At 36.7% G+C, this 17,189-nt stretch overlaps 1 protein-coding gene across 12 annotated transcripts in view; it reads left to right on the top strand.

Annotated features, from left to right (window-relative positions):
- The window catches only part of CCSER1 (coiled-coil serine rich protein 1), a 633,522-nt gene that overhangs the window by 130,363 nt on the left and 485,970 nt on the right, over positions 1–17,189 (top strand). For all 12 annotated transcript variants that reach the window (XR_010439885.1, XM_064711079.1, XM_064711082.1 and 9 more), the window contains one exon: positions 7,880–7,973. Coding sequence is in view for 11 of the 12 variants with exons in the window: in XM_064711079.1 (XP_064567149.1) it covers positions 7,880–7,973 (94 nt within the window). In the remaining variant the exon portion in view is untranslated. The remainder of the gene's footprint in view (positions 1–7,879; positions 7,974–17,189) is intronic.

Raw genomic sequence — 17,189 nt, 5'->3', positions numbered from 1 at the left:
CTGCTGGGAGGAAAGCATATGTATATGTGAGCGGCGGGGGGGGGGAAATAGTTATTAAAGAGAGCTTTGTTTGGTCCCTTTAAGCTTCATTGAATTTTTTGGACTGTATTTTCATGTTTCCCTAAGAGTGGTTTTTTTTTTCCCCCTAGGATTCTGTAGATGAAATTGCAGATTGATGTATGAAAAACGTATACACCTTTTTGAACACAGAAAATCCCATTGTCTTGGTTCTGTTTACAACCAAAGTGAATCTCAATGCTCTAAAATTATTAGAAAGAGTGGTGGCTATTAAGTAAAGCCCCTCTCTGATAGTTTTTTCCTTTTTTTCACAGATGCTGTTCTCAGGCTTTTTGCTTCATGGAAGCTTTGGCACATTCTGAGTGTGGCTTTTATTTTAAAAGTCTTGACAAATAGTGAATTCAGGGTTAGGTGACTGTTGCTTTTATCACGTCTGTCAAGAGTTGATCCTTACCTAGGGTTGACTCGAACATGAATTTAGAATGCTATGATAGATGCTTAAAATTGCTTAAATTGGCTTTAAATTGTATAAAACTACAATCTAAATGCTGAGGCCACCTGTTGCCTCCCAGCTCTCTTCGGAGCTGTTTATCTGTGCCTGTGTTGCAGGTGGGTGTGTGCACATATGTGTATGAATTAAAGATGGCTGCTGAAGTAAAAATGGGATTGTGTAGGGGATGAGGAGCAAGGTTAGTGTTGCTGGGATGGTCCTTGCCATCGCCCTCACGGGGTCTGTGGAGGCCAGGCTCTGCTCTCCGAACTGTTGGAAACTGGATCCAATGTGTGCCACTTCTTCCTTCCTCATCTTTGCGCACTTGTCCTTGATGGCCTTATCCCTGTCGGCCTCCACTCTAAAAGGAAAAAATGGGGACTTTATCCACCTCTCCTATAGGTCATCTAATTTTTGGAGTGAGGATTAGTTCTGATTCCATCACTTGTCTCTCTCCTCCTGCCTGTCACATCACCGTTGTAATCATATTTCTGAATTTGTTTTGTGTGTTTTGTTACACATGGCTTTTGCAAATATGTCACTGTTCTCTGTTTGAGTCTTTGGAATTGCGTATTATTCATATTCCTGTGCTTAGCAGTGTTACAAAATACTTCTGTCTTGTTACCAGTTATACTATTGGTGGCTTTCCTGTGCTACCAAAATGCTGGCTGTTGCCCCTCTGTTTTTGACTGACATGGGCAGTTCTTGGGTTGGTTGCATTCCCTTGTGTGGCTCGGGGGAGCTGGCCGGATCTGTGGCACAGCGAGCCCGGCGTGGGTGAGTGCCAGCCTGAGACCTGTTGGGAGACTCCATTAGTTATAATCACTCAGGCAAGAGGAGCATCATTGCAGACATTGATTTAATGCACAGGCAGAATCGAAAGGGCAGAAGCACCAATCAGGTGGAAAGTGCTGCTCTTCCCTTACACGGCTGAAAGAGTGCACGCAGAAAATATTTTGAAGAATAACATGATGGATCTGAGCTCTGTAGTTAGACTTCTCCCTCCACTGCTAATTTTCTGTCTTTGATTCTTAAGGGCACATTAATTTATTAAATAATCTGATTTTCACATATTAGCTAACATGACAACATTTATATTTTCTTTTCTAAAGTCTTCAGTTTATTCGTGTAGTGAATATTAAGCTTTTTGGGTGGTGCTGTTCAGGAGAAAATAACTGTTTTAAGCTGCTCTTGGTATATGAAAGTAATCCATAGACTTTACACTTGATGCAAGATTTTCAGGCTTTTGACAGAGATTCTATGTTTTTAAAATTTTTTGTTTGCTGGATTTCATATACTTTCATTTTCCCTTTGAAGTGTGTGGGAGAGAGCAGAAGGGGAAATACTTCATTATGTCCATGAATTATTCAGGCACAATTCTAGCAGCTAACATTACTTTAAATAGCTCAAGGTCTTTCTTTTTCCTTGAGTATGTCTCAGTTTTCATTCTTATGCTGATTGTATGCCACGTTCCTTTGTTGAATACAATTTTGATGAAGTACTATCCTTCAGCAATCTTTAGAAATCATTTCAGTCTTGAAATAAGTATTTAATTTTGTTCTTCTCCAGCATCAGATATTCAGTGACCCTCAGTTGATACAGGTGAATTGTCATACATGTGACTTTACAAAAAATGAAATTATTCTCCCTAGAGTGTGTTTTCTATATACTCTTGCGAAGGCATTGATCTCAAATGGCCACCCACATATATTTATACAGTGAAGGAAGAAAGGAATCTATAATAGTAGATATTAATATTTACTACATAATTTCAATAGGGAGGTGTGAACATTAAATCCTTTCATTTTGGAAATATCCTTCCCTCTCCTACCACTAATACATGGAAATCTGTATTTAGAAAATAGTTAAGAACAGTTATACAGAGGAAGACAATTAGAAAGGTGTCTAGTGGCCAATGTGACAGGAAAAGAAAGCAAAACATAAACCAAAGTGAGCTTAAAATGCTGTTCATGTATTTCTAAAAATATCTTTGGAAATCCAGTGATCACTGCATAATCACTTATGCAAATGAGACCCTTTGTATTATTTCTGGGGGAAAAAAAGTATTAAAAAAATTATTCTCCTGAGATTTTGCGCTTTCATGATACAGTCTGAAGAGGCAATGGGGCAGAATTACAGACAGTTGAGGAAAAATGTAGGTCTGTTTTTGTGTCTATGTGTGTGTGTACAAGACTCAGGTTTCCAAGAGGGATGCCTGTGACCAAATCTCAACTGCTCAGTTTAGTTGCAGCAGCAGTGAGAATTTTGCAAGGCAAGCATCAGAGGAAGTGCAATGACAAAAGAGTGTCAAACAGAGCAAAGCTTGACCAAAAGATCCATTAAAGATTGAAATGTAGTCAGTATAATTATGTTCATGACAGTGAGGTTATAGCAATGCACCAGAGTTAACTAGTGTATATTTTCTTCAGCTGTGGATGTGTTTGAGAGAAATGGTTTTGAACTGAATAATTGCAAACATACCAATGCTGGACTTCAGGTTCTCAAAGCCTTTTAATAATCTCTGAGCAAATAGTCAAGATTTTGTTGCAGTAACACAATTCAGCATTGAAATGGAAATCTCAGTCTGTGTAAAAGAACCTGGAAGAACTGGAAAATGCAAGACCCCAGATTCATCCTGTGTGTGGTAACCAAAAACACTGGTCAGAAAAAAGAGAACTGCATCCCCTTGCTCAGCACAACAAGATTTATCAGGCCTGAATCTCTCTCAGAATGGCCACTATAGCACTTGAGAAGTATACAAAAGTTGTTTGAATATCCTGTTGACCAGGGAGTACATGTTAATTCGAATAAAACTACAAAATTAGAATAAAATTACAAAATAGCAGATACAACATTCCAAAAATGCTGGTAATGACAGACAAAGTCTGCAGCCTTGGGGACCTTGTGGTTGCTTGATTATTTCAGTTTAGAAGAGCAAGAAGTGTAAAGATGTATGAAAACATAAAGAAAATAATCTTTTGATTGGTGCCACTGATTACAGGCTGCTTCAAATGGGGAGATTTGTTACCTCAACCTGATTATTAAACTTGGTTTTATCTATGAGCTGTAAATACTCAGTTCTGCATGGATTTAGCCTGCTTGGTTTATACGTATTGTGCAATTAATACAGTTTTGCTTGGTCCATGTGGAATTGAATTATGTTGCTTAACAAAATACTATACACTAGTGTATTTACATATTCATATGTGTGTTTTATTGCCATTTTTAAAAAGCAAAATAATCAGTTTTTAGAGGACTATACTGTAATTCCATAAGCAGTAATTTGTCTAGGTATTTATATGCTTAAGTTAGTTATTTAGAATAATAATTAGGAAAAAAACATAGTAAAGAAGTCTTCATAAAGAGATGTTATTTGCTTTTTATTATTTAGGGCCCAGTGGTAGATTTGAGACCTGTTACCTTAGGCATTTTATATATATTTACTGCTAAAGCTGCTGTTATTTATTCCAGACTCATTTTTAGTGTTGTCCTCTGAACTGAACAGGTATAAAAATAATTAAATACTTTCCTATTCTGAAAAGGGACTAAAATTTATGTATTATGCACTAGATGTCTTTTCATTTGCCCTTCTTAGGAAGGGAAACTGGGAAGAGAGAAAGGAGATAGGGAGGGTACTAAGGCAGTGTAGGAAGGAAATCCTTTTCAACAAGCCTGAGTCAACTTAGTGACTGGAGGAACTGTGTGCCTGGTACATCTCTATTACTAAAAAGTTTTAGCTGTTTCAGAGCTATACCTCTGCAAACCACTGGGTATTTTTTGCTACTAAAGCTGTTGGTAGGTCATATTATTTAAGACTGTTAATGAAGTTGTAACTAGGCCCAGACTGAGCTGAGTACCATTGCATTCAGTGAGTCCTGTGTAAGACACCCAGTTGGATGAAAATAGCAGTTTGTACTACTTGTGGTTGCTGAAAGAATTTTCAATATGAAAATGTTAATAAGAAGTTACTGATGCCTTGAAATATCCTTAGATGAGCATCCTGTTCTGCTTACAGCCATTATTGGTTATCAAACACATCCTGAGCCATTGTATGAACCGCTGCAATTTAGGCTGAGTTTGTAACCTTCAAATTATTACTGCTGAATTTGTGTGTGAATAGCAACTTCTTAAAATAACCATGGTGGAAAGTATGGCTGGCAAACTGAATTTATTAGTTTTTAAACTGGTTGCAGGCTGTGTCGACTGGGAAAATCTGAGATGTGTGGGCAAATGATTAAGTGTGTTCACGTGCTCTTCTCACAGGTTATGATCAACTCCCAGATAGACTAGAAGAAGAAAGCACCATCATGTTAATTTTGAGTCCATTATAAAGTCAAAATTGTAGTAGAAGGCAAGCATACCCTGGAAGTAGGAAGTATGTCTTAAGGCTTCTAAAGGGCTATTACAGGGTGAATAAGGAACTTTTTGCTGCATGGTTGTGGCTTAACTAAATGGTTTGCCTCCTAAAATAAATAAAAGGTAAGCCACCCTAAATAGATCACAAATGGTTCCTTGAGACTTTGATGGAAGAATTAATTTCTTTTTCTTTATGTAGCAGTAGCAAAGCTTTGAAACTACTCACTTGGAATGCTCTTTAGGGCTTGATCTCTCTCTGATTTTATTTTTTTTAATATTTAATTGTGTTATTCCTCAAAGACTGCCATGGCAGTGGTGAGGGGAAGAATGGGCAAAGGGTCAAGAGATATTAAACTTTAAAGGAAATTACAATTTTTGCTAATTATCATAGCAACAAAGGAGTAATGAATCCTGGTGGGAGGACGTTGGTGTGCACTCGCAGCGGTATCTCTGAGCTGTGCTGTGACATTAGGCAGGTCATTCTGAGAGCTCAGCTCTCTTATTTTCTAATTATATGTTTTCAGAAAATAGTACTTAGAACAGCCTTGGGAATCTAACTAATGCTCTCTGCTTGGGTGGGCTTTTATGCATTTGTGAGTTCGTTTTTGGTTTGTGTCCATGGAAGAACTCTGCCCACAGGTGGGCCATCAGAGCAGGGAATCAGCTGGACTGCCTTCATTGATATTCTTGGAGATGGAACAGCCCTGTCAAGCCCTTTTTCTTGCCGTGATGGATAGTAGCTGCTCTAATTTGTTTGGTCCCAGTCCTGTGATTTGTCCTTTTATAAAGAGCAAGTGAACTCCTGGGAGCAGAGGGGGACTCATTGCCTGGAGGGGAGGTACTTATGAAAGAATAAACCCAGGGGTGCTTTGCTTTGTCACTTCAGTGTGCCTGCTGTTGGTGCACTTGAAGAGGCTGTAGGAAAGGAAAGGCAAAGGGGTCACCGGTGCTTTGTGAGGGCAGCTGGGAGCCCTCAGCTCAGGTGGATGAGAAGAGGTTTTGCTGTGTGGAGCAGGATGCACATCAGCCTTGCAGAACAGAGAGGATAGATGGAGCACTGTTTGCCTCCTCTAGAAGCGTTACTCAGGTGGTGAAGATCTTCCTGAAAAGCAGTATTAAGCAGGAGGAGGGTTGAATACAACTTTTTTGCTTTTGGTCCCTCTTACGCGGATTTTCAGCTCTTCAGTTTAGAAAATTGTGGTTCTGTTTGTGTTTGTTAATTCCAAATCAAATGGAATTTGTTTCTTGATGAAGGCTGTGAGTCACTATATTTTTGCAGGCAATCTCCCAGGATTTCAGATCACACATAAATTACTGCCCAAGATGTAGGAGATGCTCAATTAACATGAATTCATTGCTCCTTGCTAGTGTAGCTTATCAAAGGATGCTCAGCATTAATATCAGTGTGGCTTCAGTTGGTAAACTGTAATATAGACAATAATTTTAAGGCAAAGAACAAACCAATGTACTCCTGTCTTTTTACCTTTTGCCTCTACTGGCGTGAAAAACTTCTAGCTGTTGCTTAAAAATTGCAGGCATTGTTCTTCTGGATGTTTTCACTAAATTTTTTTGTTACATGGGATAAAACAGTATATAAACAAAGTATGTTGTACTTTGAGTTTAATATACCATTTGATTAAGTTGAGTGCATAATAACATCTACATTTAAAAAGGGAGCAAAAATCCAGTAACAGCATTAGCAGTGACTTCTGTATCTCATAAGAGGTTTCTTGTGCTGATGGTAAGTCAGGGAAAGAATGCAAGAAAAAGTCCTTGTGTTGCATGTGTGTTGTTTGTGAAAGAGTTGAAAACAGAATTTAAAGAAATAAATTCTCCAAAGGGTTAGATAGGTGCAAGTAGTGAGTAGGAATAAGAGGTGACATCTGTTGTGGTGGCAACTTTAAAGAATTGGAAGGAACCTAAAAAAATATAATTTGAACTAAAGTTAAGAAGGAGTTTTACTAGTTTAATGTAGATTACTGTCATATTTCTCTACTTTCTATACAGCAGATTGCTATGCAGAGATCTCCAAGACAGTTCAATGCTTTGGGATGATAACCTGGCCTGTTTCACTTTGATTTGTTACATTAATGTTGGGAGCATGTGCAGGGCACAGGGTGCCAGCATCCATCCCATGCAGTATATAATGACTTTCACTTACCTGTGGATGCACTGAAAAATGGAGCCCTGCAGTATTACTTGTTGATCAGCAAACAAAATGCCGGCTGGAGAAGGCATTGTATTAGCTTTGGTTCAGTGTTGGTGACTGTGGAGAAGATGAGTATATTACCACATCAAAAGAAATGTAAAGTAAAATACGCATGAGAAGAAGATGGAGAATTGTTATCCCCACGTGTAAACCTGCCTTATCTGTCTGTGGTTAAGACTTGGCAAACAAATGGTAATAGCGACCTAAGCAGCTACACTTAAGATCTTGTCAGGTATCTTCTCTGTCTGTATAAGCCTTTGCCACCCACATAAGTACTTAAAAACTGACAAGTTGATAATTTATGCCTGAATTTCCTGTTTATGCTACATTTGCATGTCTTTATCCTTTTGATAAATAAAACAGTAAATCTCTCTCTTCAAAGTACATTAGTAAGGGCAGGCAGTGCTCAGAATTACAAAATTTAATAAAAAACATTCACTGATACTTTTATGTTGTGCTAAAAAGAACATTTTTTTTCTTCATAAAAAGTTATGATTACACTTGCAAAGGCACAAAACCATCACTGAATAGGTAGATGATATTACTTGTACTTCTGGAGTTTTTTGTTAAATGTTTGGGATCCTCTAAAAAGACAACGGTGACAAACACATTTCAGGTTGGACAGTTGTTTCATACCATTTCTCACTGCTCTAGTGTTAGCAAAAAAATTTTCTGTAGCTCCTCCTTAAACATGTTTTCCAGATCTGATTGGAAATCATTTTGTGCAGAGCAATTTGGCTAAAACATCTATCTAAGTGTTTCTAATGCTTCTTTTCTTTTTTTCTTTTCTTTTTAATCTATGCTAGGATGTTTTGAATAACTTGGGTTCTTGTGAGTTGGATGAAGATGATCTAATGCTTGACTTGGAGTTCCTGGAAGAGCAACATCACCAGCGTTCTGGTAAGTCAGATAAATGCTGTCTGTCTTTAGTGAGGTAATGTTATTCTAGGAATAAAAAGCAAATATGTTCAGTACAATTACTTGGAAATAAAAAGGAGTAATTTTCTTGGAAGGAGGAGAGTGGTATTAATTTTTTAGAGTTATTTCTAAATATGTTTGTAATTAATCAGAAAAATGCTGTTTATAAAGCACTTGAACTTCATATGGTCAGTTATGAAATGGAAGTGATTTTTACAGCTACAGAGTTTCAGTACCAAGGGCAGATCCATCTGTTTTTCTAAATACTTACAATGACTGCTGCCTACCCCAGGCACTTAACAAAAGAGCATCGGTGGAATAATTGTGATCACATTTTGTGTATGCCAGAATAATATTTTTCAAATATTCTTTGAATATTTGGCTTGAAACATGAGTGTAACTTGATGCTTTCTCTCTTGTTTGGTTAAAGCCTTGTTGCACTGCCTTGATTAATAGCAATAAACTATTGCTGTATACTGTGTTTACTACCATTTTATAATAGGATTATGCAAGGTAAGTTGTTGGACCTGTGAAGAGGAATTTCCTTTGCTGGGATGTAGGACAGCAGGGCCTTGTCTGTGAGTAGGGGTCCTGCTAACTCAGCAGGATTTGGAGTCTTCAAACCTGTGTGGGACTTGTGCTTAATCCCAGGTACAGTTCTGGGTTTGTACTCTGCTGTGGTGCACTGTTCTGGCAATGCCAAGAATTTAAGCCCAAGGAATTCTCACTTTCTCTTTTACCTGCTGTTCCCTGATCCCAGTTTCTCCCACATAGATGTCCATAGTGCACATTCTTGCAGACTCATGTGGAAGTGGGTTTTTTGAGACATTTGCTGGGTGCTGTGGATCATCTTCAGTTCTTGTTTCCTCTAAGATGCAAATTTAGCAATGGTTACAGATAAACTGCTGGAACTGTTGTCCTGTTTGATATTTTCTGTGTTGATTGTTCTCTGAACATATCTGAATTATCTCTATGATAATTCTGTTTAACCATTGTGTTGTGTTTTTAAACCTGTTTGCATATCTGCTTATAGAATGAAACATCTGTTCTGTTTGCTTTGGTAGGGAATGTGGAGGGTTGTAGCAGTAATATGTTCATGATTATAGTTTTTCTAAATTATTGGAAGCTGGGATGCAATAAAAGAACTGCACAGAAAAGGCCCTCTCTAACCCATTCTGAAAAGTGCTATTAACTGTTTACAGAAATTTGAATGATGAGGAAAGAAATGTGGTTTCAAAAAGCTTCAGAAGCAAACATTGATAAGAAATCATGGGGTTCAGACTTATTTATTCCCTGGACTGGTTGGAAAGGAATTAACTGGCAGAATTTTCCATAAATAAACTTCCCTGATGTGTTGCACTTGGCCTGACCTTTGTTTTCCTTCTTTTTTTCACAAAGCACTGAATTAACAGTTAAATAAAAGTTATGTCCAGTATATGATTACAAAGATTTTGTTGCAGCTTCTGGAGCAGCTAAAATAATAATGTCTGAGGGACCTACTTGATAGAGCAGTAATTAAGATGGAAATGTGATATGACACATAATCTTCCTGCTCTTGGCTCATTATCCAGAGCAAATGAGATGCTTTTAAAACAGAGATCTACATTGTCATCTGAAGAATGGTCTTCTGAATGACCATTTCTATCCTGAGTGATAAAACAGACACACACAATGCAGGATGCACATTTAACATAAGTGTATTTATTTTAGTAATATTTACTCTTTGCTTTTATTGTTTTGGTGGTAAACCTAGCTGCAAAAAATTTAGAATTTCTCTAGCTGTCACTGTTTTTTAAAGTCATTCACTTGGAAGAAAGATTTGGAAGGGTAGAGCCACAGTATGAAGTTGACTAAAATTTACCAAAAAAGCTGATATCTTTATTTTGCTTGAGGATCTGGCCCAAAATGGTTCATATGGTTGTAAGTCATCATCTTAATTTGTATTAAGGTTTTGAGGCAGCATGCGTGATTTTTAGTGACTTAGCACTTGAATACCACTGGAGTGCATAAAGGCCTTGAACTAGATACTGACATTTAAACACTTCTAACAAATTCCTTTTCTGATTCCTTTGTGAAGTGGCCAACTTCAAGGATTTAAGAAATTTCAACAAAAATTCTTTTCAGTAATTCCAAGTCAATCTGTTCTCTGTTTTCACTTCTGGGTTTGCCTTTTTTTTTTTTTTTTTTCCAAGAGGCATCTCTATTCATACCTAAATAGACTTCTTCTAAACTTTTTCAATTAAATTACATTATCAAATATTTTTGGTGCAATTTTTTCTTCAGGCACCAGAATTCAGAAGTGATCATGTTAAAGACAAACAGTTAATTTAATGAAGAGCTTTACACTTTCATAAATCAATCTGATTGAAATTGATCATATTTCTGGGCATGCACATATAAGGTCTTTCAGGTAATTGGGAAGTAATGTATGTTTTTAAAAAGATTTTTAATTCTGACTGCTTCAGAAACAAGAAGACAGCTGATAGCACATGGAGGATGAGCCAGTACTGTTACTGTGGAACAAACTATTCTAATGGAATTTGAATTAAACCAAAAGACTGCTTAATTTTTCCTGGCTTGAAAAGTAGATGATTTTTTGTAATTTTTGCCAGTTGCAGATTTGTTGAATATTTTGTGAAGGCTTCTTTAAAACTATGAACTTGAGAGTTTACCTATGGCTTGCTTCAGTAAAATTCAGTCGGGACATTTGCAGGTGTACAGATTTGTGAGCCTCCTTTACTTAGAGGTTAGATGGACGTGCTGTCTCTTCTATAGAAGATTCAGCCCTATATTATGTCAGCTTTACATATTTAATCCATTTTATTGCAGTATTTGTTTGCCTTCCTAACAAGGTCCTCCTGTTTCTCTAATACTTGTGGGGGATCTGTGTATCTGACATTCCACGTGTGTCATAATGAAGTCAGCTGAGAGTTAATGCATGTGTTCTTAGTCTGTTAACAAAATATAGGTGTTCATGAGTATAAAATACCACAAAAAATGCTGCTTTTTGAATAGAAACATTAACATTATGCTCTTCTGGAAGTCAAAGGTATTAGCAGTACTGTGACTGTTTGTAGTACAGTAAAAATTCTGTTCATGTTCTGTGAGCTGATGCTGATTGCAGCATTTATTTGGTTAAAGCCATCAGCTGTATTGCCGTTCACCTGTGCTCCATTTGGCTTTCGGTAAACAGTTTTGTGGCAAATTACTATGGGGAGACATGTTCCAAGACAAGCTCTGTTCAGTGTTTTAACAAACAGATTGCAATATGAAGAGGTACAATTGGAAAATCACTCAGTTCTTTCTTCATTTGTTACAGAGGGATAACTAAGGAATAGCTAGGAATAACTATTCTTTAAAAGGCTATGAAAATTTCTAATGACAAATTACATGAATACAAGGGCTAACATCACATTTCTAACTTGAATATCAAAAATATGCCTTGGTGAGGAGGCTGTATACATCAAGCTGAGTAATTTAGACATAACAATTTTGAAGGGTACTGCCCCAGTTAATAAACCCTATTGATGAAATGATTAATGGCAAATTGAGAAATTCTCTTAAATGCCATTAGGAGTTCCAGTTTTTTAGAGATTTGTTAGTTAAGACATGATTTAGAACAGCTTCTGCTTTTAGCTGCTCTAGTTCAAAGAACAGTATTTGTTAGTGTGAGGATATGTCTCCGACTTTGTACTCAGGCTTACAATATAATACTAATTTTGCAAAATAATTGTATTGTATTGATCTAGCATTGTTTTAGTGACCATTTATGAATAGCAAATAAGATTATATTGGAAAGATTTCTGGGAGAATTCTCTATTAAGGAGCTTTCAAGAGGAGCTACAAGCTAGTTGGTAGCAAAGGAGATGTTCCAGAAAGTGGTATGCTGTGTTAATTAAAATATAGAAATAGAAAGGAGAAAGAGACAAAGATCTGTTACCTCTTTTGTTGTTTATGGTGGTTTTTATTTATTTATTTATTACTCCAACTAATTTTTCACTTGTGCTCTTGTTCTGTCCCCTCAGCTTTTCCCTAATGAGCTGGTTGCCCTCCAGCAGCATCCTCATGAAGTAAGGTTCCTGCAAAAAGGTGCTATAAATCCTTTTGAGTACTAGTGAATTAGCAAATTAAAAAATATCCCTAACTTTTCCTCTAACCATACAACAGAAGCTAAGGAGACACCTGCACACCTCAGGCAGATGCTTCTACTTTGGACATAAATGTCTGTGCTTTGCTGGTCTTAACACAGCTTTAGAAGTCTGGAATTACCTCACTTGTGACTTTCTGTGAGTTTACTGCTTTAATTTACTACTTTTGCTTCTGTTTCAAAGTCTGTATTGTTGAGACAAAGCATGTAAGACAAAGACATTTTATTATCCTGCCTAACACAATTGCTTTGAAATTTAATAAAATAATATTTATATTGTACTTGGTGAGTGCAGAGTGCTACTGCATACAAATTCAAAATATTAATCAATGTGATTTACTGGGAGTTTTGCGTACTGTTCTTAAGATGGAATGCTTAAAATGAAGCATAATATGACATACATGATGAGTCTTGAGGGCGTCTTTTTATTAATCTCAGTAAATTAGACTTTTAAAATATGCTGCAGCTTTGATTTCCGGTTGTAAAATAATGAAGTCATTGGTTTCTATAGTGGGAAATCATTGCAGGTTTATAGAAAGTGACAGCATTAATTTAACTTCATTCATTTTCCTTTTCCCTCGTGGAACACCATGTATTTGATTCCAGGTATTGATTACTCAAATGAATGAGGAAGACCTTTATATTCAGTGATAGAAGCAGTGGGGAATTTATTCAAGTAATGCTCGTTAATGTGTGTGAGTTGTGTGCTGGTGTTGTGCTGTAGCCTGTTGAAATCTAAGTGGTTTTATGTGGTTGGTGTTACATTAAATCAGGACTGCAGTAAACAGTGGCCTTTTCTCAAAGTTCACAACAGCACAGCTATCCAGGGGCTTTGGTAATTCCTCAAGTATTTGCCATGGGTGTCAGGGTGCCCTGCATGCCCCTACAACGATGTGTGTGTAGCTGGAATTTGCAGTGAGTGGTGTGGCTGAAAGCTGGCAAACTGCTCCTGGTGCTGAATATTAAGCACATGCTCCTGTCTCTTCCTCATCAGGCTCCACACTATGCACTGACTGTTCATGGGTGTGATATTGATTAGCTGTGTACCCGTGCTGGCCTGTGCATCCATCATGTTGCTGCTGGAATGCTTGCTGAATAGTTTTGAATAATGCAGCTTGCTAAAATTTTCAGGACAGATTTGTCTTTGGCCAGTGCTTTAGCTATTTTGGATTAAATGCTGCCCTAGCCTCAGCTGAAAAGCTGTGACCCAGTGTATACTGAAGCATAGTTACTTCGCCCTGTGTATTTCAGAAAGGAAATTTTTTTATCTTTTTTTCTGGGGAATGAAACTTTATAATCCATCAAAATATTATTTAGCTCTTAAAAACAAATACTTTCAGAGATGGAACACATTTTGATCAAACCTAAGCTAAGATTGTGTCTTTTAGAAGCATTTTAAGTATGTTCTTAACTCTGTGGAAGTACATGTTTTGGTTCTTGCTCAAGGTTTATGAATGAAGTGACAGATTAAAGCATGGGTTTTGCAGACTGAGGGGAAGGCAGAAAGGGTTTTGAGGTGGATACACAAAAATACTTATGTAAATGTCAAATTAGAATAATTCATTGCATCAGAATATGGTCTTTTAGTAACCTGCCTACATTAGATATTAGCTGCCTCACCAACAAAAGCACAGCGTGCTTGTTTTTTTAGTAAGCAAAAGTCTGGCATTTGTATTGTATTTCTTTGTAATCTAGCTAGTCTGCAGATCAATTGCCGTCAGTAACCAGCCAAACTACATAGTTGGTGTACTGACCCAGTGATATTAGGTAGTTGCTGAAGTATTTTGAATGTGGTGAACTAACTCTGTGTGAAAATTCTGTGATGAGTTTGGAGTTTCTCCTGTGTCTTATTAATTCAATGTATTAATTATTTTTATTAATGTTTTAGTAGGCAGTAGGAGTGCTGAGTTGTGATGAAACTCCTTTGGTCTTTGGGTGTTTTTTTTTTTTTTTTCTTTTTTTTTGACCAGGAGTTTGTCAGTGCAAGGAAAGCAAATTTTTCAAAGGTTTTAATTTGCTTTTAAATAGATAATAGGAAAAAAAGACCCTAACTATGTATTTTTATCAAAAAGTTGCTTAGAACTAGAGCAGAAATACTTCAGTAATTTGAATGTATTGCTTTGCTCGTGAATGTGTTGTTGGCAGCAGATTATGTTTCTTCATTTACAAACAAATGACCTATTTTGATTTTTAATTGGAACTGGACACTCAGTTCCTCGAGTACGAAACCCCATCATTGCCAAATACCATCTTTTAGAGTTGTTTGTGTTACAGATCAGGCTCAACTAGAACAGCATTTCTTTAGGTTTCTGTTTGGAATGTGTAATAGCAGTTTGGTTTATACTTAAAGGTTTTGAACGCAATAAAGATTGTCACAGTAAAGGAATAGAGAACTCTGTGTCTCTGCCAAAGAGCAGGTTTAAAGAGTATTTAGCTAGCTAGCATCTTGCCCTGTCACTACAAATTTTGGATAATAAGGTAATAAAAAAGTAAGAAGTACTAATAATGAAAAAAGCAGAAAGTGATGTGTAACTTCACTACTGTAATTATACCACTATACAGATGTCCTAACACCAATCAAAAGGTAAAGTTCATGTTAGTTTTCAGTTTTGCAAGAGAAAATGTCTTGCTGAATAAATGCCTGCAATTCCTCCATCAAACTTCTTGTGGTGAAGAGCTAATTCATGAGCCACAAGTGTGGCCAGCCTGATTTCACACATATGTCTGAACTCCAGCATGGATTTGAAGTATTGAGTGGAAAGTCACATACCACTAGTTTTCGTATATCTAGAAAAAGTTATAGCAGGCTTTTTGTATATTTTCAGAATGACCTATTCTATTAAGCTGCACATTTTCCCCTGAAGCATTGTTTAATAAATACTGCACAGTAACTAAATAACTTAAGGTCTCCAGGGAATGAAATAAAACTTGGTGTCTTCTAAACTTTCCTAACCATATCGGGGCAACAGGGTAGTTATAGATCCAATGGTGTCAGGAACCCACTTGCCGTGGCAAAAAGTCCACATATGGACAACACTGGACAAATCCAGACCAGCTTTTTTATTATTATTATTATTATTAGCACATCAGTCTCATTAGATGTTAACAGCTTGCTGGCCTAACGGGAAATGCCCCAGAAGGTGGGGTAAAATGGAATTACATAAAATCATCTCAGTTTAGATTTCAGCCAATCACACAAAAACAAGACATATTGACAAGCTTTCCATCCAACCTTATAAAACATACGTAATGGTAGTTAAAACAAAGACTATTTCATAAGAAACAAAGAACAGCGCTCTATTCATGCTAGCCTTCTGAAGATATACATTAAATAAACTTGTTGCCATCTTAAAACCAAATCTACAAAGTCATATTGTTATTTGTCACGTCTACTGCTTGGGACACTTTTCTGCTTGCTTGGGAAACTTTTCTGCTGTAACAGAACTTCAGACCACATCCTGAGGCCTAAATACTCTTTTTTAACCATTTCGTAAAAACCCTCTGGCTTTATGGATTCCAACAAACCAGGGTGTATAGCTTCTGGAAGAGCACTGAGCATGGAGGAAAGGAATTTCTGCGGGGTTTGCAAGTGAAAGGATGTGTGGCGCTATCAAATAAAAAGAGCATATTTGTGTTAGTCGCACACTTGTGGCTAGGCCTGCCTTAGAACTCTGCAGGTGCAAAGTGCTGAGAGTAAGGAGAAGAAATAGTGAAGTTAGTATTAAATTGGAATGGAACTAGTTAGAAATTTTAGGCTAATATAAGGTTAGTCTTCAGGACCTTGATCCATATTCTGAAAAAGGAATGCTGAATTGAGAGCCCTGCTTCCATTCTCTTATTTATGTAAATCAATGGTGCAATCCTATTTTAATTGAGAAAAACACAACACAGCCTAGGACTACTACCAAGTTAACTTTATCCTAAATCTCTTTTAGTGTATTTTACTTTAAAAGTTGAGTTGTAACCAAACCTAGTTGATGAAGAGGCATGTAAGTTTAGCTTCTAGCTATGCTTTCCTCAGAATATGTTTAAAACGTGTCTGGGATGTAGATAATGTGCCTGTCCTGTGTGTTCTCAGGGGATCAAGGAAAATACTCAATTTCCTGAGCAAACTGATATTTTTAGCTCTTTGTTTTGGTGTGAAGAGTGGTGAAGGACTGATATATTCAAATGGTGTATGTTAGAGTCCTGTCTGTTACAAATTTTACTAGTGATATGTACTTGTAAATCCTACTCACTTCAGTGGAGCAATATCACACAGCATCACATAATTTAGATACCAAGAAATTTTTTCATTAATGGACAAGAGGTTCAGAAGAGCACAGTTGTGAACTTCAGGGTCATTAAACAATACTTCTGCATGAGATGCACTTGTGTGGTTATCATAGAACAATTAGATTCAGAGTCTGTATCTCAATTTCCTTCTTTTTCATAATTATAGTGTGACATTTAGTTACAAATCCTTATTCATATTGGTATGCTCAACCATCATTTACTGAAAGAACCAGGACAGTAATTAAATTAGGCAGATTGCCTTTCTTCATTCCTTTGATTTTATACATACATTGAGATGAAACATCATCTTTAATAATATCTGCAGGCAGAAAATAAATGCAATAATAAACATTATGAAAAATCAAAGCATAGTGTCCTATTTAAAGGAAATCTACATTTCTAGATGGTAAAGTTTAAGTAGGATTGCAAATGCTGCTTTTCTCTCCTGCTTTGTATATTTACAAAGATCTGGACTGGATGTCTTGCTAAAAGGAAAATGTGATGAAAACTTGGGAGGAGTATGGCCTCTATTCTTACTTTTGTGAGAGATTTAGGGAGTAAGAGAAACAATTATGAACTTATAATTGTTTTACAGAAGAGCCATAGCTCTTTTTTATATAAAAAGCCAGTTGTTCCTTCCATACAACTTCTACAGTAATCCTACTTCAAGGTCAGACTGAAACTGTATGTGAGTTACTGATAGCTTTTGACCTTTAGAAGTAGTTATCTCTGGGATCATTGTAGCTTCACACTTAGGTAAAGAAAGAAATAGTATT

This window comes from Zonotrichia leucophrys, chromosome 4 (assembly GCF_028769735.1).
Source record: "Zonotrichia leucophrys gambelii isolate GWCS_2022_RI chromosome 4, RI_Zleu_2.0, whole genome shotgun sequence".
NCBI classification, from domain to species: domain Eukaryota; kingdom Metazoa; phylum Chordata; class Aves; order Passeriformes; family Passerellidae; genus Zonotrichia; species Zonotrichia leucophrys.
This window is presented reverse-complemented; position numbering and strand designations above follow the sequence as displayed.